Here is a 25,327-nt window from a genome sequence, read left to right on the forward strand (position 1 = left end):
GGCTCTACAATCTTTCCGTCCCCCTTCCATGATATTCACTAAGCCTTAATTGTAGGAGTTATGTTATAGATGTATTAGTTGGAGTTGGGTACCCACAGTCAGTCTTTCTCTGAATTTTGACCAGTTGTTGATTTCTGTAATAGTCTCCATCTGCTGCAAAAAAGAAACTTCTTTGATGAGAGATGAGAGTTCCTTTTTGTGTGAGTATAAGGATAAGTATTTTAAGTGTAGTGAGAAGGTTTACTGGTTTAAGAAGGTGGCAATACTGGGTTCTTCTCCAGAGTCCATGACCTCACCAGCCACGGGTAGTTGGCTAGGTTCACAATACCATTTTGTGACACCTTAACAAAGAGGAAAGAAGTACTTTTGGAAGAAGATAAGGTGCATAAAAGTGTCTTAGCTGGGCATCATTTAGATGGATAGTGTCAACAGCATGTGTTCCTTTTAAGCTCCTGTGCCAGCCTAACCCCTTGCCCTTTGATAGAAACATGACTTACATTTTCAATAAGGATATTGACAAATCCATTGTGTAAAATGACCATGTCTTTTTTTTTTTTTTACTGAAACTTTTCTGATTTCATCCATGTGAGTTGTAAAAGAAATTGATCAATTCACTCATCTATAAGGAAAGATAAATTCAAGTATTTATGGTGTGTATATGGTATAAAGATACCATGGTAGAAGAAGTTCTGATGGGAGAGGGTTGAGCAAGACTGAGGTGTAAATATGTAGTCCTAGATTGCATACCTTTATACATGCAGATTATTGGAATGTGGCAAGCATCTGAACTTTGTACTGAACTTGGAACTTGAAGCTAAAGTTCTGAGGCTCTGCTTTTGAGTGGCTGTGTTGGTCTGTAGTTAGGTTTAGAGAACATTCCTTTTCCCCATCAAATGTCTGGGTAAGATTTAGTTATATCATTTATGATCTTTGACCTTTTTAAGCAGAAGTCTAACTTTGCCACCACAGTATTAGTGATCTTAAAATTCAATATTTTCAAGTTGTAATTATGTTACATATTTGAAGTCTATAAAGAGAATAATTTATAGTAGATAGCTTATAGGAAATCTGTTAAATTTAAATAATCTAGAATAATGATTCCTTCTGTGTATAGATAGTTTGAAATACTCAAAATAGTTCTTAAGAGACTTCAAGTTTTCCCTTCTTCAAATTTACTGAGTTTGGCACTCAAGAGATAAAAAATGTTCAGAGAAATTCACATGTGTGCATGTATTTTAAGCTGAGTGACTGTGTTTTTTGAATTTCATCAAAGTTATCTACATGTACATTTATGAATTTTCATTTGGTGAATATACTTTAATAAAATCCAAATTTATTACTTGGAGATATTGCCCTGAAGTGTTTGGAAGATATTATCATTGGTGAAATGACATTTTTTTGTAATCATGAATGTCATTAGTCCATATTTTAGGTTCTCTGTCTGTAATATATAAACTTGTTAATGCCCCTTTATCAATATGCTTTCTAGGAATCATGTTTTAGAGTAGAGAATACTGATTTAGAATCCTGTCTTTCAATATTGAGTGTGTAATTGGAGGTTGCATTCTTTTATTAAAAATAAGTAACAATTTTTAACACCAAGCTAAAAAAAAAAAAGGTACCATCTAGTTGTGACAATTATAAGCCTGGATTACCATACAATAAGAAACAAAGTCTCAGGTGACTCTACTAAGCCATAAATCTAGACTTTCTAAAAGTTATGTAAGTATAAATGTCATCATTTTAAGTGTTTTTGCTTAGCACTTTTGAAGTCTAGAAGATGAGAAGTGATGAAGCTTATAGGTGGCATTTCCTAAAAAATTGTCAGTGAAGATTTGAATTTATGCCTTCTTTTACCTATTAATAAATTTCCTTGTAATAGAAAGGCATTAGTAATAACTCTCTATAACCACATGAGACTTCATATCGGCTTAAACCAAAATTTCTTGTCTATTAACCGTTCTTTGTCAATGCTTTCCTTGAAGTTGTATGGGTTTTGTTTATTATTAAGAAATAGAAATTTTCTATTCATTTTACATACCAACTACAGATACCCCACTCCTCCTTCCTTCCACCTCCTAGCCTTCCCCCTAATCTACTCCCCATTCCCACCTCCTCCAAGGCAAGGCCTCCCATGGGGAGTCAGCAGAACCTGGTACACTCAGTTGAGGCAGATCCAAGCCCCTCCCCCTGCACCAAAGCTGCACAAGGTGTCCCACTATAGACACTGGGCTGCAAAAAGCCCTCTCATGCACCAGGAACGAATCCCCATCCTACTGCCGGGGGGCCCCCTAAACAGTTCAAGTTACTTGGACTTGAGTTTTGTTCATAGCTACAGATATGGATCTGTTTGCAGCCTTCTACATGTTGATATCCAGTTAAGCCAGCACCATTTGTTAAAGATGCCTTCTTTTTTTTCCATTGTACAGTTTTGGCGTCTTTGTCAAAACTCAGGTGTTCATAGGTTTGGGGATTAATGTCAGGGTCTTCAATTCGATTCCACTGGTCCACATGTCAGTTTTTACACCAGTACCAAGCTGTTTTTGTTACTATCATATATATGAGGGCTACTGACATTTTTGTTTTGTTTTGTTTTGTTTTAGTTAGTCTTGTATCCTGCCACATAACTCAAGAAGTTTATCAGCTGTAGGAGTTCCCTGGTAGAATTTTGAGGTCACTTATGTATACTATCATATTGTCTGCAAATAGTGAAAGTGACTTCTTCCTTTCCAATTTTTATTCCCTTGATCTCCTTTTGTTATCTTATTGCTCTAGTTAGAACTCTAAGTACTGTATTGAATAAATATGTGGAGAGTAGACAGTCTTGTCTTATTCCTGATTTTAGTGAAATTGCTTTGAGATCGGGCTTTTTGGAGCCCAGTGCCTATGGTGGGACACCTTGAGCAGCCTTGGTGCAGGGGGGAGGGGCTTGGACCTGCCTCAACTGAATGTACCAGGCTCTGCTGACTCCCCATGGGAGACCTTGCCTTGGAGGAGATGGGAATGGAGGATGGGTTGGAGGGGAAGCCTGGAGCAGGAGGAGGGAGGAGGGGGGATCTGTGGTTGGTATGTAAAATGAATAGAAAATTTCTTAATAATAAAAATAAAAACAGTTCAAGCTAAACAACTGTCTCACCTATGCAGAGGGCCTAGTCTGGTCCCATGGGGAACTCATGAACTGTGGACCAATAGCTGTGAAGTTCTATGTTTCATAAGTGTCTGTTACACCATCTGACTATTTGGAGGCCTCACTGAGAACACTGTTAGTAACACTGCTAAAGAAACAGAGGGGCAGCTGGGAACAGAGGCCGGAGAAGGAGGCTTTAGCATATTGTGATAACTGGAATGTGGTCGGGCACCTCAGTCCTATGAGCATGCATTCTATGTTTTTTGCCTGATTGCTTTTTGCTTTTCTCTCTATTCACAACCTTTTACAGTACATTGTCATTTACTCCTTTACTTTGTATCTTACTAATAGTTATGTGATCTACCTGAATATTTGATTACATATTTATTCTTTTTTGATTACATATTTATTCTTACAATATGGTACTGGGTTATGAAGCTTTATCGACAAACTTGATTTATTACAAATACTGGTCCATTGAATTCTAAAGCTGCTGAATAGGTTAGGTAGACTTTTTTTCTAGTGGAGAAGAATTCTTTCTTTTCTGAACATATATTCTACTAGATGACATCCTTTTCCTAGAGTATGGTTTGATCATTATGCAGAAAACATGGTTCTAATCACTCCTTAGTATATTCCTTCTTGTAGCAATTTGACTAAAGCTTGAAAATTATAAACTCGTTTAAAAGTGAATATGCTACCTTGCATTCTTAAAGCTGCTATTTAAATTATTTAAAGTTATATGTGCTTCTATTGAGTAAATTTTGCAGAAGTAGCCAGTAGGATTTGTGGACTTAGAGTCTTAAAAGGGTACTTAGAGCCTTAAAAAGAGTCTTTTAAAACTTTTTACTTCAACTGTTGAACATCTTTTGTTCTTGTTTTGGTTTGGTTTTTTGAAGACAGGGTTTCACTCTGTAGCTCTGGCTGTCCTAGATCTCACTCTGTAGACCAGGCTGGCCTCAAACTCACAGAGATCTACCTACCTTTGCCTCCCAAGTAGTGGGATTAAAGGAGTGTACCACCATCACCTGGCAAATGTCTTTTTTTAATAGTACACTTTATACAGTTTTGATTCACCTGTTGGTATGCTGTAGATGTATAGAAATGTTGCAAATACTTACTATGGTAGAATTGTTTTGAATGAGTAGATATTTTAGATTCTGTAGGTCTTACGTTTTTCATCACAGAAACTATATTGCTAAATGAGATAACAGCTATAGACAATGCTGAAATGATTCCTATAGAACTTTATTTACGAGAGAAGTAGCAAAGTGTATTTCCCCTTTGAGTTGTAGTTGCCGGCTCTTACTCTAAACTGTTGAGACTCCCAAATCTGACCGTCTTCTATCAGAAGAGTTAGTTTCTTCTCTTTGCTTTGACATGAGTAGCATTTCCTTAATTCTAAATCTGAATGTGTAGACAAAGACTGTTGTGTAACTGTTTTGTGAGGAGGCAGGTTTACTAGATGGAGAGAGATTGCAAACTGATGCCACAGATAGTCTCTTAACCTGGGCCTGGCTTACCACTCCTTAGTCCTGCTGGAGAGAACATTGAAAGGAGGGTCATTTATATTTGCCCACTTCACTCTTACATCCCAGCCTTCGGATTCTCTTCCTTTAGCTTCTTAAGTCTCTCACAGCAGCCCTTCCTTTGTCATTATTCTTATCCTTCTGCATTGTAGTCTTCCTTTGATCTCTTTTTCAGCAAAGATGAATGAGATCCTTAAACAGGAAACTTCTTTTGTTCTATGATAGTTCCTTTGTAAAGTGAGAATAAAAATGATAGTTTTCTTTACTATTCATAACTTTTGTGATTTCCAATTTAATATGAAGACTGATTAAATTTGTGTAAAATATTTGCCAAAACATTCAGACTAAACTTCCTTTTCTGTATGTTAAAGTTAGTGCAGACACTCAGCCTAAATAGGATGTCTCCATCAAATCCCTCCCCTCGGAGCTCAGGGAATCTCTAGAAAGAGGAGGTGGAAAGAGTGTAAAGGCCAGAGGGAATGGAAGACACCAAGAAAACAAGACCCTCTAAATCAACATGAGCAAAGCTCGTATGAACTCACAGAGACTGAGGCAGCATGCACAGGGCCTGCACGGGTCTGCCTCAGGTCCTCTGTATTATGGCTTCCAGTTTAGTGTGTTTTTGGGATCCCTGAGTGTGTGGATGTCTCTAATTCGTGTGCCTTCTCTTGAGCTCTTTTCCTTCTGTTGCTTTGTCTTGTCCATCTTCGATGTGGTAGTTTTTTTTGTTTTGTTTTGTTTTTTCTTATATTTTGTTATATTTTTTTAAATGAATCAGTGAATGAAAACCTCGCTGCTAGGGTAAAGGTTAACAGCTGAACTGTCATTTATACCTGCTGGGAAAGGGAAAGTTAGGTTTCTTCAATAGAATGACACTGGGGATATCAGTTACTCCAGGGTAGGCCTCATGTTCAGGAGTAGTTGGCCAACACAAAGTGGACTCCACAGATTTTTGTGTGTGTGCTTTCATTTGGTTACAGTTTGGTGTTTTTTGTTTTGTTTTATTTTGTTTTGGTCTGTGGTTTTATTTTGGTTTTTGTTTTGAGGGGTTGTGGTTTGTATATTTTGTTGTTTTTTGAGAAAGAACTTAAAATTATATGAGTAAGAAGTAGAAGACAATAGAGAAGGACTTGGGGAGGGAAAGAATATGATCAAATATAGATTTAAAAATTGTTTTAAATAATAAAAATACATTTAAAAAGGAAAAAAGTTTGTTCAGAGGAAAGAATGCATCAAGATGTTTTCTAGACTAGACTCTTAGTTCAAAAGTGAGTTGGGCAGGAAGAAGAGATGTCAAGAGCACTTGCTACTCTGGAGAGGGCCTGGGTTTTGATGACTTACAATCCTCTATAAAGCCAGTTCCAGGAGATCCAATGCCCTCTTCTGGCTTGCATAAACACAAGGCACACATGTAATGAACATAAACACATGCAAGTATGTCACATACATAAAATAAAAACAAATACTAAATTGTTCGTTCTTTAAATGAGTTGGGAAGATGTACTGTTGGGTCTATGCCTTGAAGTTACAGTCTTTTCATGGAACATGACCACTAAACAGAGGGTGGAAAGATGGTAAGAGCCAGAAGTTGTGGAAGACTGCTGTGAAACAGTGTCTCCTGATCAGGACAGAACCTTTGTATTCATGACCTCAGTCATTATGGTTCCTGCACAAAACCTGTACAGAGCAAGAAGACACTTAATCATTGTAGACAGGGAAGGGACTCACCAAGTCTTACCCCTAACTGAGGTGCTATTGGCAATTGATAGCTGCTGTGAGAGGGTCAGTTTTCTTGCAGGATTTGGCCCTGATATATGGCCCATGGTCTAGTGGATGTCCCTGCACACGTGCACATCATATAGGCAGCTAATTTGATTTAATAGATTAAAAATGACCTAAGGTTGGGAGTGGAAGATGAAGTAGGGGAGGTCTGGGAGAAGTAGGGAACGGGAGAAGGGGTAGGAATGATCGAGATATATTGTATACATGTTTTCATAGAATAAAACCATACTTTAAAAAAATTATAGTCTTTAAGGTAGATACCCAGTGATGGATATGCTTCCTCTAAGGCATAGCCTAGACAAGTTAAAATGCTTTATCTCAAACTATTCTAAGAGAACATTACTGTTCCAGCCTGGGGCTGGAGAGCAGATCTGAGTGATGTGGCTTTCCAGGCTACTCTGGGCTAGGCTGTTGATTGAGAATCTTAGAGAAAGGAAGGATTTGCCCCTGTGCAGATATACCAAGAAGGACCTTGCATCTTGATCATGTGTTATGGTCAGAACTGAGCTAAGCTTCTTGCTGGTTCTGCAGTGTCCCCATGTGTCCTGCAGAGCGGGACCTCATTAGAAGTCCTGGTCCTAGAAAGGCGTTATCAAGGTGCACTAAAAAATACCAAGTGGGGATTGGGAGTGAGGTTCCAAGAAGTAAATGAAAATAGTTCTTCAAAACAAGCTAAAGCTGTGTGTAGTGGTGCACAGTCCTAGCACTCAGGAGGCAGAGGCAGGCAGATCTCTCTTTGAAGCCAGCCAGGTCTGCATAGCAGGTTCCGGAAGAGCCAGTGCTATGAAATGAGATCCTGTCTCAAACAAAACCTAGAAATTAACAGAATATAAGTAGACTAAACACGTATTTGTAAGAAGGAACTGATTTGAAGTCTAGGAGATAAATGATGCTTATTGGAATTTTAAAGTCAATAAAGGAGATGAATTCCAAACTGGATGCAAAGAATAAATTGCTGAATTAGCACAGTTTGAGGAATCTGTTCATTTAGAGACACAGTGAACATTAGGCACTGCTATAAATTTATGTATTTTTAATCCTCAAAGGGAACCCTATTCATTCATTTAATAAATGTTATACTCACCCTGTATCAATCACTGTATTATTTACCTCATTATATATCAGTTATTCCAAAACAACCTACATTTATCATCTCACGCAGTTCTATGACTGGGGAATCTGGAGTGTTCCCGCTGCTGGTAGTTTTGGCTCTAAGGAAACTCAAGGAAGGGAAATTGCAGCAAGGTTACCTGCTGGTGTTCTGTGCATCTCAAAGCTGACTGTGGCTTCTGGGTTCACTCCCTGGGAACTGGCAGAACTCTTCTTCAGACCTTGGCTCTCTCCTCTGTTTGGTGGAAGGGTTAGCTCTTTTGTTCTGTTTAAGGCTTAAACTGATTAGATGATATGTTAGGGAGGGCAGTCTGCTTTACTCAGCCCACTGGTTTAAATGTTAATCTTGTCCAAAAGCCCCTCATAGAAACACCCAGCATCATATTTGATCAAAGATCTGTGAACTCTGTGCAGTCATGTCCAGTCACCAGTCATATCTGCTGCACACTGTGTGTTAAAAGGGAGTCCCTCCGAAGAGAGGAGGCTCGCCCTGTACCTTAAAGGTAGGAGTCTGGATAACATGTGTACATATGTGTAAACTACTGCAAACACGAGTAGAGTACTGTAAACTATGGCCATGTAGAATGTCAGGCAGTTTCTTCTGCAAAGCAGGAACCTGAAGGACCATTTTTGCCTTGCAAAGTTCAGTGGTCAGCTTCCTGTGGGTCCTTCATGTCCAGTTGATACAACATTTTGTCAAGCAGTCCAGGCAAGAACAATTTCTCTGGGAAGCAGTGGGTCTATGTTTCCATCTAGCAGTATATAACCTAAAAACATTTTTTTTTTTTTTTTTTTTTTTTTTTTTTTAGTAGCAAAAGGTGTATCCATCACACACCATATTGAGCACCTTGTAGAAACCTCCATGTAACTCGGCCGGAATCCTCCATGCTGTAGTTCCAGCCCAAATGCCGTGAACCTGTCACAGCCAGGGGACACATCATCGTACCTAGGCCCGCCATGAGTGGCATGAACTAGGAAGGTGCTCTTAGCTACATTTATATTCTCTTTTTAAGCTCTCAGGTTTTAGGTGGAAACTCTTGCCGCATGTTGGACACCATTTCTTTCTTCCTTTTTTTTTAAATTTTATTTTACAATACTATTCAGTTCTACATAGAGCCACAGATTCCCTTGTTCTCCCCCTTCCTGCCCCCCTCTCCTTCCCCCCAGCTCACCCCCCATTCCCACCATCTCCAGATCAAGGCCACCCCCGAGGACTGAGATTGACCTGATAGACTCAGTCCAGGCAGGTCCATTCCCCTCCTCCCAGATTGAGCCAAGCATCCCTGCATAAGTCCCAGGTTTCAAACAGCTAACTCATGCACTGAGCACAGGACCTGGTACCACTGCCTAGATGCCTCCCAAACAGATCAAGCCAATCAACTGTCTCACCTATTCAGAGGGCCTGATCCAGTTGGGGGCCCCTCAGCCTTTGGTTCATAGTTCATGTGTTTCCATTCGTTTGGCTATTTGTCCCTGTGCTTTATCCAACCTTGGTTTCAACAATTCTCGCTCATATAAACCCTCCTCTTTCTCACTACACTGCTGGTGGGAATGCAAGCTTGTAAAACCACTTTGGAAATCAATATGGCGCTTTCTTAGAAAACTGGGAATCAGTCTCCCCCAAGATCCAGCTATACCACTCTTGGGCATATACCCAAGAAATGCTCAATCATACCACAAGAGCACTTGCTCAGCTATGTTTATATAAGCATTGTTTGTAATAGCCAAAACCTAGAAACAACCTAGATGCCCTTCAATTGAAGAATGGATAAATAAATTGTGGCACATATACACAGTGGAATACTACTCAGCAGAGAAAAACAATGACATCATGAGGTTTGCAGGCAAATGGATGGATCTAGAAAAAATCATCCTGGACACCATTTCTAACTGAAGTTTTCTTTGTGTCCCGCCTGGCCCACAGTCAGGACAAATCTCTCTCACCCGCCAGTTCCACAGCTGCTCAGATCCAAATAAACACACACAGGCTAATATTATTTTTAAACTATGGCCATGGCAGGCTTCTTGTTATCTAGTTCTTACATCTTAAATTAACCCATTTCTATAAATTTATACTTTGCCACGTGACTCGTGGCTTACTGGTACCTTTACATTTTGCTTCTTCTGGCAGTGGCTAGCAGCATCTCCCCTGCTCTGTCTTCTTCCTCTCTCTTTAGAATGTCCCACCTAACCTTATTCTGCCTCACCATTGGCCAAATAGCTTTATTTATCAACTACTCAGACCAACACATTTTCACAGCATACAGAATGATATCGCCCATCAATTTGTTAATATCTTAAATTTGTCACACAAAAAAAATTTAGTTTAAATGTTTAGAAAGAAAGTTTGCCATGCACATTTGAATAGTTTTCTTCTAATAAAAGAGAAACTAGAATGCCTTTTGCCTTTTTGTTGCTATTGTTTGTTTTTTATAATTTTTCATGGTAGAGGTGTTATGAAATGAGTTGGCACCTTAAATATATTTTTAGGACTGACAGTATGGCTGAGTGGGTAAGAGTACTTGGCATGCAAGTGTGAGGACTTAAGTTCAAACCTCTGTACCCATGTAAAAAGTACAACATGAGTGTATGTGCCTGGAACCTGGCAATGGGGTAGAGAAAGGAGAACCAGGCAGATGGAAGCTCCTGGCCAGCTGGTCTAGCTGAAACGGTGAGCTTCCATTCAGTGACAGATCCTGTCTCAAAGGTATAAGGCAGAGAGCAGGGATAGAAGAAGAAAGCAGACATCCTTCTCTGGCCACAGAATGTACGTTTGTGGGCACAAGGACACACAACACACACACACACACACACACACACACACACACACACTAAAAATTGAAAATACATTTGACTTACGACTATACAGCAGTCTAGCATACCTGTGGAGGTTTAATGGTCAGACATTTTCATTGCAGAGGATAGATGGGATTAAATGGCAGAAACATGACTAGAAAGTGCATGTTAGATATGTTTCCGTCAGCATCTGCTACTGACAGGTGCTCAATGGTTGTTGGTATCCTTGTCAGCAAAGAGAATCCTTTGACATTAACGTCACCAGCTCGGTCTTGATTTGGGGTGACTCTATTGGCAGTTCCATCAGACTGCAGCTGATCAGTGAATGTCAGAGCTGCAGCTGCTCTTCATGAGTGTCACCAGCCCCCTGTGGGGTTGCTTCCTCTCTCTCTCCTCCCTCTCTCCCTCCTTCCTTTCCTCCCTCCCTCCCTCCCTCTCTCCCTCTCTTCCTCCCTCCTTCCCCATCTCCCTCTCTCCCTCTGTCACTCTCTTGCTTTTGCTCTATTGCTTTCTCACTCTACCTCTAGCTCTCTCTCATTGTTCTTAAGCAGACTCCAAATGCTTACCTGAGAAATAAACTGATAGGCCATGGGGAATATAGATGTCTTTAGAGTATGTAAAACCATACTAAGTGATGACTTACATGGAGACTGCTAATGATTACCTCGAAACCAGGCCAGTCAATGGTGGGAGCACCTGGGGACTCATTAAATGGCATCTGTGGACTCTGTAACCTAGGTTTTCAGCTATGTTTCAAGAAAAGCAGTGACAGCCTTTAATGTCTAATTGACCTCTTCTCTTTGTTTCCCGTTCATTCACTTTCTGCCTTTGCCTCTGATGTGGTCCCCAATGGCAGCAAACAGCACTGCTGAGCATTTTGAACTTCTGTGCAGAGCTTCAGCACCTCAACTTGGGCAGCTGTGTGATGGTAAGTGCTTGAAAATTCTTAATACTCAATGGCTTGTTCTCTTTTTGTTCCCATGGGTGAGGTTTACTTGACCCACCCCACCGTGTACATATCCACATTCTGTGTACCCCACATTCAAACATTTTTCCCCCTTACATTGGAGGTTATGTCTTTGAAGCACTTTCTTTTACCACAAAAAGAGAGGAGTACAGTGTGTGGAAAGAGTGCTGTCTCAGGCTGTTGACCTGTCTGGATCCTTTTCAAAAAGTGTTGGGCAGGTATCACACCCAGACGTCAGTGGTTTAGTTAGATTTTTACAAAATTCAATTTGAATCCTGAGATTAAAGTTCTTAGAAATATAATAGAAGATAAGTGTGTTGTTTCTGTGGGGATTTTTTCTTCTTTACCAAGCACAATGAAAAGATTGAAGCCCTGTATTAAGAATCAGTTGTGTTTTTTTTTTTTTAATTTTACTAGTCTGAAATTCAGATTTCTGATTCTTTTTTTTTTTTTAAGTAAATTTATTTTACAACATCATTTAGTTCAACATAATAGCCACAGATTCCCCTGTTCTCCCACTCTCGCCCCCTCCCCCTCCCCCCATCCCACCCCCATTCCCATCTCCTCCAGATCATAATAAATTTTTGTTGTTGTTGCTTTTTGGTTTTTAAGAGACAGGGTTTCTCTGTGTAGCTTTGCGCCTTTCCTGGAACTCACTCTGTAGACCAGGCTGGCCTCGAACTCACAAAGATCCACCTGGCTCTGCCTCCCGAGTGCTGGGATTAAAGGCGTGCGCCACTGCCGTCCCAGATTTCTGATTCTTAGAGTAGAAAACTTCTAAAGGCCTTCAGCGTTTGTGTGTCCTGGAAGAGGTAATGAGAAAACTTAAAATTTTTTAATCTAAACTATATAGTTAACTGGCTTATAAGTTATTCTGAGACTTAAGGGACAGTTGAACTATTGGGATCTGTGTGTGTGCACACCTACATATGCAAAGAGGTGAGTCTTCCTGTGTAGCAGCCCATTACTATATGCTCCAGTACCTGTCCAAAGCAGACGTGGATTCCCAGACTTGTCCAGCACTGCATACACTTAGTTGCAGGCCCTAACTAAGCTGACAGTCAGGGAAATCTGGTATCCTAGGTTTGGATACTAATTGGACATCTTTGTAGTTTAGCAATTGCTTCAAAGATGTCCAAAAATTTGATAGTGTAGTCTAAACAAACCTTTTATAATGATGTATTTCACATATCATATTCTGTAACCTCAGTGCCTAGGTCTTATTAAAGTGCAAGTGTGGACTCAAACAGTCCTAGTTCCTGGAAACAGTCTTGGGAATTCACTGGATTTTCATACTTCAAGTCAAATTCTTACTTTTGTAAGCTATTTCATAGACTTCTTTGGATCTCTGTAGTAGCTAATCCAGAGGAACCCAGTGGCCCTTGATGGCAGTTTCTGTGACAAGAGATCACCTTCTTTGCTCTCTGCATATTGCTAGCCTGCCCCACTAATATTGGTAAGGGCTCTATTTCATTTTATTCCAAGTATTCTGTTCTGTTTGCTATTTTCAACCCTTTCTTAAATTGGAGCACCATTCTCTGGGAAAGCAGGCCTCTGGCCACAGCTTGAGTCAGATTTTGTGTGTGTGTGTGTGTGTGTGTGTGTGTGTGTGTGTGTGTGTGTGTGTACATAAATATTTATAGTTAAAATTACATGTATTTTAATTCAGTGTTTCCCAGAATTGATCTGTGGAAAATTAGCCCTGAAGAATATTCAATTATAAAAGAGTTTACATGTAAGTGAGAGCAGATCAGGGATTCCTAATCAAAATTAGGAAATGACACTGGTGTGTTTTCCTTTGGGGTATTACCATAGTATTATTCCCTACAAAGAAACAGTTTGCCTTTGTTTAACCCTTGCTTTCCAACCTTCCTCAATACTGAACTCACTTGCCCATATTACATATATTAAAATGTGGCACACTGTAGGAAACGGAGCCTGTTGGTAAACAGGCTGTTTTTAAAATGAAGTATGTGGTTACCACTGAGATGCTGCTATACTGATCCATTTACTAACATGCCTAGATCCTCTTCTAGTTGCTAGCACTCTTTGGAAACTAGGTTTTCCTGTAATTTGTGAAGAGAGCAAAACTATTATTTTGAATAGACAATTGGCTCTTTAAAGTTTTGGGGTTTGTTTTCTTTTTAGAGTACAAATCTAGTTTTTTATTTCTTTCCCATTAGTTAAATTCCCAGGGAGCACAGTATCACATGAACTTGTGTCCAGCAGCTTTGTCAGGAAGGTTGTTTCCGTGTTTAGCAGGACTGTACCTCTGTTTCCACATTACTCTGGTTTTTCTGGATGGCACCAGGCTTTCCTGCTGTTTTGGTCTGATACGCCCACGCATACCTCATTCCCAAGGAGAGCTCAGCTCTGTTTCAAGCATAAACAGCATCAGCTGTAGGAATAGTTGTCTGCCTCCTTTCCCTCTGGAAATGCACTCATAGCCAGCACGACACAGAAGCCACATTCCCAGCATACCTCCAGAGGCTCTGGGACACCATCCATATACAGCCAACTTTTTATTATCTATCGTAATAAAAAATAATGGCCATGGAGGTAATAAAGCCTCATAGTAATCTGAAGCTTGCTTTAATAATTCATTTCGGTCTTTCATCTTTAAAATCTTTTGGCAAGTTTGCAAGCATACTGATTATAATTGGGTAAAACCTATCAATGACTGCTTCTACAAGACTGTTTATTTCTCTGACCTATAAATGGAGTGTAGGAAGTGAACAACCCAGGCTGATTTGCCATCTTGACTCCTCATTCATCTGAGAGATCTAGACTCCGCTCTTGAAGACTATATGTTCACACATTTGACCTCCAGGTCGGGACTGGAGCTCTGTCCATCTCGTTCCCATGTCAAACTGTATGGAAGGGACAAAGACACAGACTCCCATAAGGAGTCTTTCTAGAAGTTTCCTGCCTTTTGAGATTACTTTATACTATCCAGAACTCAGTCATATGGCACACTTTGTAGCAGGAGAAGCTAAGAAATATAATCTGTGTCCTGAGTAGTCATGAGAGCAGGCAAAATTCAGAAGAAAAGTAAAAACTTCAGTGGATGTGTTTCTGTCTCTACTTTCTACTCAGTAGGTCCTAGGAAGAGGAACAAATGTGTAGGAAGAGAACACATGTAATACGGCGAGTACTCTACATTCATCTGTAGTTTCTGCTGCTCTGCTGTCCAGGCTGGTAGCTGATGGCCAGTTGTAAATACACTAGTTTCGATTTTTGTATGATGCAAATGTAACATATATGCCAAATTTTGAAGGCTTGGTATCAAAAAAATGTAAAACATTGCAATATCTTAATGTTGATAACATGTTGAAATGGTAGTGTATTGAAATGTAGTGTAGAGAAAATGTATTGTTGAAATTAATTTTGATTTTTTTTTTTGCTATGTAAAGATTGATTAAAAACAGTCTATGTACTCTTTGCATTATTTGGTATTTCTTGAAGTAATTTAAAATTGCCTGGAACTGGCTTGCATTTCCTTAGGTTTCCTGTTAATTGTTTGCCCCTAGTCAAGTTAGCTGTCTTCGTTCTGGTAGTTCCTTGGAGACATCAGTCATATTTTTTAAAATTAGATAATGAAAGCCAGATATGGTGATCCATGCCTATAATCCCAGCACTTGAGAGACTGAGATAAGATGATGGGGAGTTCAAAACCAGCCTGGGGTAGACAGTGAGCCCCTCTATCTCAATAAATAACTAAATAAAAAAATAAGTGTGGCTAAACACTTCTCAGTTATTTCTGTAATTTAGAATAAGCTATAATTATTAAGAAAAGAATAGGTTGCTTTCAATTTAGCAAAAATGGGCAGTTAGATTAGTTTTTCAGCTTTGAATTTTGTTGTCTTTGTTTGTTTCACGATGCTGTGAAAAACTTAGCACCAGGGCTGTTGGAGGAATTTCACGTTTGTGGTGTGCTGGCAGAGACTCATTCTGCATGTGGGTGAGTTTCCCAAAGGCAGAATCAGTACTCTCATAACCGTGGCTGTCAGAAAGATCGGCTGCTCCTTTTAGAGATACTGATTGGATGTACTAATTCCCAGCTGTGTATTACGCAGGTGAACTCTCTTGTAGAGGTGGTTCTGTTCCCCCGACCTGTTTGTTGTGGGCTTTGCATGAGTCCACCGGATACACTTGCTTTGTTATCGCAGAACTTAGAAGTCACCTGCTGTGTCAAGCTTTAGTTCCTACTCAGAAATAGCCCCAGATCTAGTCAGTGTCTTCCTTATTGAGGACCCTGTAGTCTCACCTGAACATTCTCAGTCCACTCAGGTACCTTTCCTCCTCCATTCCCACCTACCACAGGCCATCCATCCTCCAAACAAAGGCCAGAAAGGGATTTGCTTGAGTGTCACTTATAGCCATTGTGTTACTTGAAATACTCCTTTTCTTCCTCAGTGTGTGAAATAAAAATTCAGCTCCTTCATAGCTAAATCCCCAGGCCCTGCTTAACTCTGTTTCAGAGCCTGTCATCTCCCCCACTGTTCTCAGCTGCACCAATCTCGTCGCTGTTCCTTGAATGCACCTACCCTTACCTGGAGACCCATCCCCACCCTCACACCCCCAGCTGCTGACTCTGAGGGTTCCTACATCACTCTGCTTTGTTGTTTCACACTTGTTGTCACTGAACTGTTTTCCCTCATTTATTTGTCTCTGTGTCTTCCTAAAACTAAGCAAAATGTCTTGGGGATGAGGGTAGTTACTCTTGTTCCTAGCATCTGGGGTGGTCTGTTAGATAGTGATTGCATATATATTTCTTTAAAATGAATAAAGAAATGAAAAAAAAAGAAAAAAGTCATTATAAATACTGTTTGTTTCCTTCTGACTTCTGGTAGTAACTTTGATACCTGATTGTAATGAAATCACATGACCTCCTAAAGAGAACCTCCTTAAAGAAACATTAGAGCATAGAAATCACAAGGGTAGGGAATGTTTAACCCTTGGATAGTAGATGCTTATCCTTTAATCATGAGTTAACTACTGGAGACTTCTAGTCCCTGACAGTGATTAGCATATTATAGTCTAAAGTTCTTTTCTATTGCATGCTCAGTCTGTAAATCCTTACTTAACCCCAAACTGTTATCCTAATTAGTACTTTCAGCGTTTCCATGCTGTTTAGAGACTACCAAAGTGTGCACTTTTGTCAGGGAGTGATGAAGTACCTATGTACATTAATCATGTATAGAGTAGAAGAAACTGGGCCCTGTCAACAGAAAGCTGTGGCAGTGTTAAAATTGTAGGCACAAAGAATACCACATACCCTTCGGATTGGTCATGAGAGACTGAGGACTGCCTTGGAATTTAATTCATTAATATTTTATCTAATTCTGGTAAATGGATATTTAAGTGATTATTTTTGCTTTGTGTATGTGAGTGTACACGTGTCTGTGAAGATGTGCATGCACATACATGTATGTATAGATCAGAGGCCATTGTTAACCAGATTAATGTGGGCATCTTACTCAGTAGCACTCCACTTTATTTTTGAGACTCAGTCTCTCACTGAACCTAGAGCTCACCTATTTGGCTAAATTATCTGGCCACCAAGCCCCAGGTATCCCCTATTTCTTCTTTCTCCAGTGTTGTGATTATAGGTGTATACTACCACACCTAGGTTTTGCATGGGTGCTAGAGATCACAGTCAATTCCTCATGTTCACATGACAAGCACTTTATCAAATGAGCCATCTGCCCAGCTCATTACTCATACTTTTTGATGCACTGGGAGATGTGGGATGAGTAAACAAATGGGGATTAACAAGGACATGGGTATGTTTACTTGAAAACAACAATAAGAGATGATTAAGAATGTTCTAAACAGCTGGGCAGTGGTGGTACATGCCTCTAATCTCAGGACTTTTGAGGCAGAGGCAGGCAAATCTCTGTGAGTTCAAGACCAGCCTGATCTACAGAGTAAATTCCAGGACAGTCAAGGCTACACCAAGAAACTCTGTCTGGAAAAACCAGAAGAAAAGAAAAATGTTGTGAGCTGTTTTTATTCCTGCATATGATGTGTAAAAGATTGGAATTGTTTGACTTTCAGATTGAAGATTATGATGTGATAGCCAGCATGATAGGAGCCAAGTGTAAAAACCTCCGGACCCTGGATCTGTGGAGATGCAAGAATATTACAGAGAATGGGATAGCGGAGTTGGCTTCTGGGTGTGTGCTTCTTGAGGAGCTGGACCTCGGCTGGTGTCCCACCCTTCAGAGCAGCACTGGGTGCTTTGCCAGACTGGCACGCCAGCTCCCAAACTTGCAGAAACTCTTTCTTACAGCTAACAGGTCTGTGTGTGACGCAGACATAGAAGAGCTGGCATCTAATTGTACCAGACTACAGCAACTGGACATATTAGGTAAGGGCACATGCAATATAGAAATATTTTTAAGTTTGCATACAAAATGATGGAGTTTGTTCTGGAATTTTCATACCTATACACTAGTTTACTTTATTCTTACTCATTTCCCTCTCCCCCAAACCCTTCATCACACCATAGTCCCCTTCCTGGTCCTCATCTTCCTCCCAGGGAGTACCTGCTTTTGCCCTCAGAGCAAATGTATTCCACTACTCTTATTTTTCTTCCTGTCTCCCTTAACATTTCTTATTCTCCTTTCGCATTCACCTTTCTACTGTCATAAGAATTCCTATTTAAACATAGACAAGTATGTATGAATGTAATCTAGTGTACACATATGAGAACCTGGGGTACTTATCTATTATTTTGCTTAACATAATTATCTTCCAAGGCTTCCATTTCATGCAAATGTCATGATTTCATTATCTTCATATTACGTATATTTACCATTATTTCTTCATTCCTTTGTCTACTGATGGACATCTAGGCTGGTTGGAGTCACTGCTGTGAACAGTGCAGCAATAAACATAGCTATAAAGGTATTTCTCTGTGGTATGTTGACTTCAGATATATACATAGGAGTAGTACAGTTGGATCATATGTTAGTTCTATTTTTAGCTTTTTCAGGAACCTCAGCACTGACTTCCATAGTGGCTATACCAGTTACATTCTCACCCACAGACTATAAGGACTACTCTTTCCCCACATCTTCATTAACAGTTACTGTCACGTGTTGTCATTTGTTTGCTTGATGTTAGCCATTCTTAGGTGTTGGGGATGGGGGTGGATAAACTCTCAAAGAAGTTTCCTCTGCATTTTTTTGATGGTTGAAGATGTTGAGCACTTTTTCAGGTATGTAGTGGATAACTGTATTTCTTCTTTTGAAACTGGCTGCTCATTTCATTAGCACACTGACTGATTAGATGGCTTCCTTTTTTGGTGTTCTTTGGGTGTTTCTTTATATAGATTCCAATATCCTTTCCAGTGTACCATGGACAAGGATTTTGTTCCCATTCTGTAAGCAGTCTCTTAGTGATTATTTCCTCTGTTGTGCTGAAGTTTTTAAATTTCATGTAATCCTGTCAATCTTGGAATAATTTTCTGTGTTTGAAATCTTTTTCCGAAAGTCCTTGCCTATCCCTGTATATTGGAGTGTTTTCTCTGTATTTTCCCTTAGCACTTTCAGAGGTCTTTCTTGAGCCATTCTGAATTGATTTTTGCAGAGGATAAAAGATAGGGATCTAGTTTCATTCTTCTACAAGTGGGGAGCTAGATTTCCTAGAACTATTTATTGAAGAGTGTTCTTTCTAATGTATGCTTTTGACATCTGTGGCTAAAAATATGTACATTTATTTAATAAGTATTCTACCACATTGGTCATTGTCCTCGATTGCTTTCTATTGCTGTGATAAACACTACAACCAGAAGCAACTTGGGAGGAAAGGGTGTATTTCATCTTACGGCTCTTAGTTCACAGTCCATTGCTGAGGGAAGTCAGGACAGGAATTCAAGCAGGAACATGGAGGCCCACACTGGAGCAGAGACTATTGAGTCACGATGCTTACTTGCCCTTTCCTTGTGGTTTTCTTATAAAACCCAAGACCACCTTCCCAGAAAGTGGCACTGCCCACAGTGGGTTGGGCCCTTCCACATCAGTTATCTTTTAATACAGAAAGTGCCCCCAGAGACTTTCCTATAAGTCAGTCAGATGGAGGCAGTCCCTTAGTTGACATTTCTGCCTTCCAGATATGTCTAGGTTTGTGTCACATTGCCAAGACCCAACAACAACAGTCTGAGTATCTGTTTTTGTAGTAGTGTCATGCCAGTTGGTTTTTGTGGTTCTGTAGTATACAGTTTAACATTAGGTATTATGATATCCAAAACATTGCTCTTCTCCTTAGGATTGTTTTTTGGTCTTTTTTTTTTTTTTTTTTTTGTAGAGACCCACAGAGGGTACTTACTCAGGGTCCAAGAATCTGAATTTGCTTTACCCAGCAGGGCTGCATAAGGGAATGATTTGACCACGGATGTGGTTACCATGTGTTTGGAAGGATCTACACTTGGCTGTGAGGTGTGCTTTGATCTAGCAAGTGGGAGGTCTTTGTTGTAAAAAGTCCATTTGAAAAGACAGAAGGGGCTGTTGCAGTTTGATCCATGTCCTCCTGAAGCTATCCTGTGTTTCCTTCTGTCTTTCTCCTCTTCTCTATCTTTCTATCTAAAAGTTTTTTATCCCTCTCTCATCCTCATAGGAACTCTTTTCAAAGGTAGGACCTGGCCTCCCACATTTTTTAAATTCTGTATTAACTTCAGGATACTTTTTTCTATTTCTTTCAAGAATGTGATTGGGATTTGGATGGGAATTGCATTGCATTATATAGCCATTTTTGCAATATTGAAGGCTTATGATTTCCTTATATGACTATGTAACTTGCTACTTTCTGGAATGTGTCTGTCAGACATATCTAAGAGAATTTTTGTGGAATCATTGAGTCTTTTAAGTCTAGGACACTGTCTTCTGTAAATAAGGGTACTTTGATGTCTTTCCTATTTGTATTTCTTTGGTTTCTTATCTTAGCTCTACTGAGACTACAAATGTTGTATTGAATAAGAGTAGTGAGAGTGAATATCATTACCTCATTTATGTTGTTGAGTTTTCCCTTGTTTACTGTGTTTTGGCCTTTGGTTTGTTATATATAGCCTTTATTATGTTGACATGTTTCTCTGTTTCTAGTTTCTTTAAGACTCTGATCATGAAGGGATATTGAACTTTATCAAAGATTTTTTTATGTCTATTGTGGTGATCATGTTATTCCTTTCCTTTAGTCATTTATCTTTTATATTTGTTGATTGTTGTATTTTGGACTATCCTTGAATCCCTGAGATAAAACCAACTAAGTATGGTGTATGATCTTTTACATATACCTTTAAATGTAATTTTAAAGTATACATATAAATGTATATGTAAGGAGGGTTTGTTTTGGAGTTGCACACCCTTGCATGTGGAGACCAGAGGCCATTGTTGAATAATTTCCTTAATCACTTCTCCATCTTACTTTTTGAGATAGGATGTCTAAACCCAGAGATCACTGATTTGTCTAAACTGGCTGGCCAGTGAGCTCTAGGGATCTGCCTATCTGCACCCCAAGCTCAACTACTATCACTATCGGTAACCACAATTTACTCCCTTCCCTGGTGTTGGAGTGACAGATGGGTACTGTTGTGCCTGCTTTCTGTGGTTATGAGAGGTCCAAATTTAGATCTTCATGCTTGTGTGGAAATCTCTTTACTGACTGAGCCATCTCATTGGCCCCATGATTTGGAGGTATCTTATTGGCAATTATTGCATCTATGTTCATCAGGAAAAAAAATGGTTCTATAGTGTTTTTGTTGTTGTGGGCTTATCCAGTTTTAATAGCAGGGTAATAGTGGCTCTATATAGTGAATCTGGTAGCTTTCCTTTCTTTTCCATATTGTAGAATGATTGAAGGAGTGTTCATCTTTATCTCTTCCCTCAGGTTTGGTAGAATTTGGTGTGAATCCATCTGGTCTTTGGCCTGCCTTTGTGGGAAGACTTTTTTCTTATTAATGTTTCAGTCTTCTTGTTATGGATTTAAGTTGCTTATGTGTTTGTTCTTGATTTAATTTTGGTACATCATGCATGTCTAGGAATTTGTCAGGTACTTCCAGATCTTCCTTTTCTTATACATTTTCTAAGCATTCTCTGGTGTTCCTGGTTTTCACTGGAATCTATTCAAACCTCTCTTTCTGTCCTTGATTCTATGTACTGTTATTTTAGTTTCCATTATTTTCTATCTTGATCTTTACTATTTATTGCTACCTTGTGCTTTTGAGTGTAGCGTATTCTTGTTCTTCTAAGACATTGAAGTATCAATAGGTTATTTTTTTTTTAATGTTAAAAACAGGGGAATATTTAAACTTTCCTCTTAGAATTACCTGAGCTGTTTTCCAAGGTTCTGGTATGTTGTGCTTTAATTCTTGTTTGGTTATAGGAATTTTTTAAAAAAAATATTCCTTGAGTTCTTTGGTGACTCTGTTCATCACTTACAATCCCCAGGAATTTCTCTACTTTTTCTTGCTTTTGACTTCAGTTTTATTCCACTGTGATGAGGTGGTAAGTTATTTCAAGTCATGGGTATTAGTTGGCACTTGCTTTGTGGCCTAGAATGTGACTTCCCATAGATGGTTCCATGGGAGAAGACTGTGTATTCCATTGTTTCTGGTTGCTGAATCCCAATTCCAGGAGGAATCTGTGCAGGTTTAGCTTGGGACCAAGTACAAACAGGTGGCAGGAAGTACCTTATAAGTACATCTTGGGAGCCCATGAGAGTAAGGGGTGTGGAAAGGAGTTACATGGAATGTGGTTTATGTTATCCTGGTCTGGATTGCAAATTAGTAAAGAGCACTTGCTTAGTGTACACAAGGCTCTGGGTTTGATCACCAGCATTACAGAAAACAAACAAACAAATAAATAACCCAGATCCTAATACTTCTGTCAGTAAATGTGCATATGTATTATGATAGTGATTGTTTCTCCCAGAAAAGCTGTAATTAAAACAGGGTGTGTTTTAGAAGAGCATCTCTAAGACTCATGTAATATTTGAAATTTATTAAGTGCCTATCATGTATTATATGCTTTTCATAATTTATTAAATTTAGCTTCCAACTGGATATACTATAATCACTTCAAATTTAACACAGGCAGAAATCAGTTGTCATCCTTCATCTGTCTTCCAGCCCCCCACTCTAAGACAGTGAGTTTTGTAGTGCTGTTTATTGTAGGTCTTGGTCAGTAGCTCCCTAAGGCTGATGTGGCACACTCATCTTTTCATTCCCAGGCCTAAAATAGATGCTCAAGACTGTTAGGATAGTTGCTTAGCTGTAATCGAGGGTGAATTTTCAGCTTTGCTGCCTAATGGGCAGCATATGGGTAGCCTGTGGGTTAAGTAAGGTGAGGTGGGAATAACCCCTTGCACTGGGGTGACGATGGAGGGAGGTGAGGGACAATCAGAAGGCGTTAAAGTAGGAATGGACTCGTCAGATGGTAGAAAATTGACAAGGTTCAGCTTCTCATTGCCAATTGTCAGAGAATATTCAACTTTTCTTTTTTTAAGCAAAACCATTTAATATAAAGTATTTTGTTTTAAAAATGCTTAGCTTTAAAAGTTTACTTACTTTATATAAGCTTAAAATTAAAAATAAAGGAACTTCTTATTAGCACATTTTTATAGATGCTTTGTTTTCTTAAACAGGAACAAGAATGGTAAGTCCAGCATCCCTGAGAAAGCTCCTGGAATCTTGCAAAGATCTTTCCCTCCTTGATGTATCCTTCTGTTCCCAAATTGATAACAGGGCTGTGTTAGAACTCAATGCCAGCTTTCCAAAAGTATTCATAAAAAAGAGCTTTACTCAGTGACTTCACACCTGTTCTGTCATTAAGATCAAAATGCTTTGCTGGGATTTGATTTGGGAGATGGCTTTGGTTTTGTTTTGCTTAATTTATATAATATTGAGAATTAAGACATTTGTAGAATTTAAAGGAAATGTACAATTACTCATTAAATCAAGTGAAAAAAAAGAATGTTCTTTAAAATATTGCAGGCACTTTTCTTTAGGAATGTGTGAATTGCTGATGTTATTTCCCATTATGTCGGTCAGTGATATGCTTTAATCAATAATTGTATGTTAAAGGAATAATATGGAAATGCTCTAATTTATTTTAAAGGAATATTTTAGACAATAAAATAATCATAATATTTATGAAAAATAAAGTTGATTTTGCACATCTCCTCTTTGTAAAGAATCTTTATTAAGCTTTTTTTACCTGACAAGTACTTTGTTTGCTGTATACAAAATTGGGAGAGCCAGCTGAAAGTAGAGGCACCGAGAATATAGCTCAGAGCCACAGTGCTCACCCAGTACCAAAGCACCAAAAAAGTAAGTGAAAAAATTCAATTGGAGAGACTTGTTTTTTGTCCAGGACTATTGCTTTTAGATATAATTGGGTTTTTGTTGTTGTTGTTGTTGTTTGGCTATTTATTTTGAGACAAGGCTTGCTGTGTAACCCAGGCTAGCCTCAAATCCAACATCATCAGGTTTCTTCAGCTCCCAAATGAGATCTTTTTAAGCTGATATATTAATTGTTCAGCTGGAAAATTACTGCTTTTCCCACTTCTCTCTGCATCTTTCTTTGACTGCTAGATATATAAAAACACAGGTATATCCAAATACAAGTGGTAAACTGCTAACTGAAGTCTTTCCCCAGCTGCCAAGCAGATGAGATGCCCTACAGACTTACCTCGGAGACTTAAGGCTGCTCAGTTACATGTATAACAGCATATGTGTGACTTCACTTAAGGCTGCTCAGTTACATGTATGACATCATATATGTGACTTCACTTAAGGCTGCTCAGTTACATATATGACAACATATATGTGACTTTACGTAAGGCTGCTCAGTTACATTTATGACATCATATATATGGATTTCTTTTAAGGCTGCTCAGTTACATGTATGATATCATATATGTGGATTTCACCTAAGGCTGCTCAGTTACATGTATAACAGCATATATATGGACTTTACTTAAGGCTGCTCAGTTACATGTATAACAACACATGTGTGGATCTCATTTATACTTTTTCTATGATTCAAAACTTAGTAATTAGAATTAGTAATAGCTGTCATTCAGGGTCAGGAGGAGAGGGAAACTTTGTTACATAATGAATTGGTTGAATTTTCCTCTTTAGAAAGTGACAAAAATGCTTCCTTCGTGGCATTCAGAGGTGGGGCCCTATTAACTCTAGAGTATAACAGAGTTTTCTACTCAAGGCAAAAATGTGATATGCCAACATGCATGTGTCCTGCAGTAATCCTGTAGGTCTGTGCTGTCTCATGATCTGTTTAATTGTATTTTAACTTAAGATGCTGTCTCTCAGTTTTCACGGCCTACATCTCAGTTGCTCATTAGGTGAATGTGACCAGCTAGTAGCTACCATGTTGGACATGGGGGTGTAGAACAGTCTCATCATTGCAGAAAGCTTTTGGATAGCAATAGCTGAAATTTTCTCATAGTGTAATTCATTTAAAACTCTCACTAGTACATATATAAGGGCACTTTTTCTTTCAAAGGTGTTAAGCTAGTAAATTTATACATAAGCAAATGGCAGGCATGCAGCATATGCTTATTTAACGAGTAATGTATGTATTTTGAGTTGTCATGTTTTAAAAGTGTGAATATCATACATTATTATTACTGTGTTTATTCTTGTTTAGACTATAAAGAATGTAATATGAAATTTAAAGTAGTAAGAGATCTCTACACACTCTCTACACTGAAAAGAGGGGTATGAGAATTACCATCCTGATGAGACTGCAGTGTGCCTTGCCTGGCCCCCTATTTGATGGAAACAAGAATGCTGAGAAGTCCTGCTTAGCTCCCATCTTCATGCACTGGGGCTTTATTTTCGTCTCTGAATGGACATAAACATTTCTGATGTTTTACCCAATGAGTAGGAAATGTAGAATTGATTACAAGCTTGTGTCTTGAGCTAGCAGTTTACCTTCCCTGAATACTTACTTACTTTGTGTCAAGCACTATTACTAGGTTTGTATTTGCTGACTC

General features: G+C 39.0%; 1 protein-coding gene across 2 annotated transcripts in view; it reads left to right on the forward strand.

Moving 5' to 3' along the window:
* The window catches only part of Fbxl4 (F-box and leucine rich repeat protein 4), a 78,465-nt gene extending 54,973 nt beyond the window's left edge, over window positions 1-23,492 (forward strand). The window contains exons 7-9 of one of the 2 annotated variants that reach the window (XM_028877996.2): window positions 11,201-11,272; window positions 17,372-17,684; window positions 22,955-23,492. In XM_028877996.2, the coding sequence (XP_028733829.1) occupies window positions 11,201-11,272; window positions 17,372-17,684; window positions 22,955-23,118 (549 nt within the window). In that variant the 3' untranslated portion in view covers window positions 23,119-23,492. Of the gene's footprint in view, window positions 1-11,200; window positions 11,273-17,371; window positions 17,685-22,954 lie in introns of those variants that run through there. The other variant, XM_037202473.1, reaches the window with a different exon arrangement.
* Window positions 23,493-25,327: the final 1,835 nt, after the last annotated feature.

This window comes from Peromyscus leucopus, chromosome 2 (assembly GCF_004664715.2).
Source record: "Peromyscus leucopus breed LL Stock chromosome 2, UCI_PerLeu_2.1, whole genome shotgun sequence".
Classification (NCBI taxonomy): domain Eukaryota; kingdom Metazoa; phylum Chordata; class Mammalia; order Rodentia; family Cricetidae; genus Peromyscus; species Peromyscus leucopus.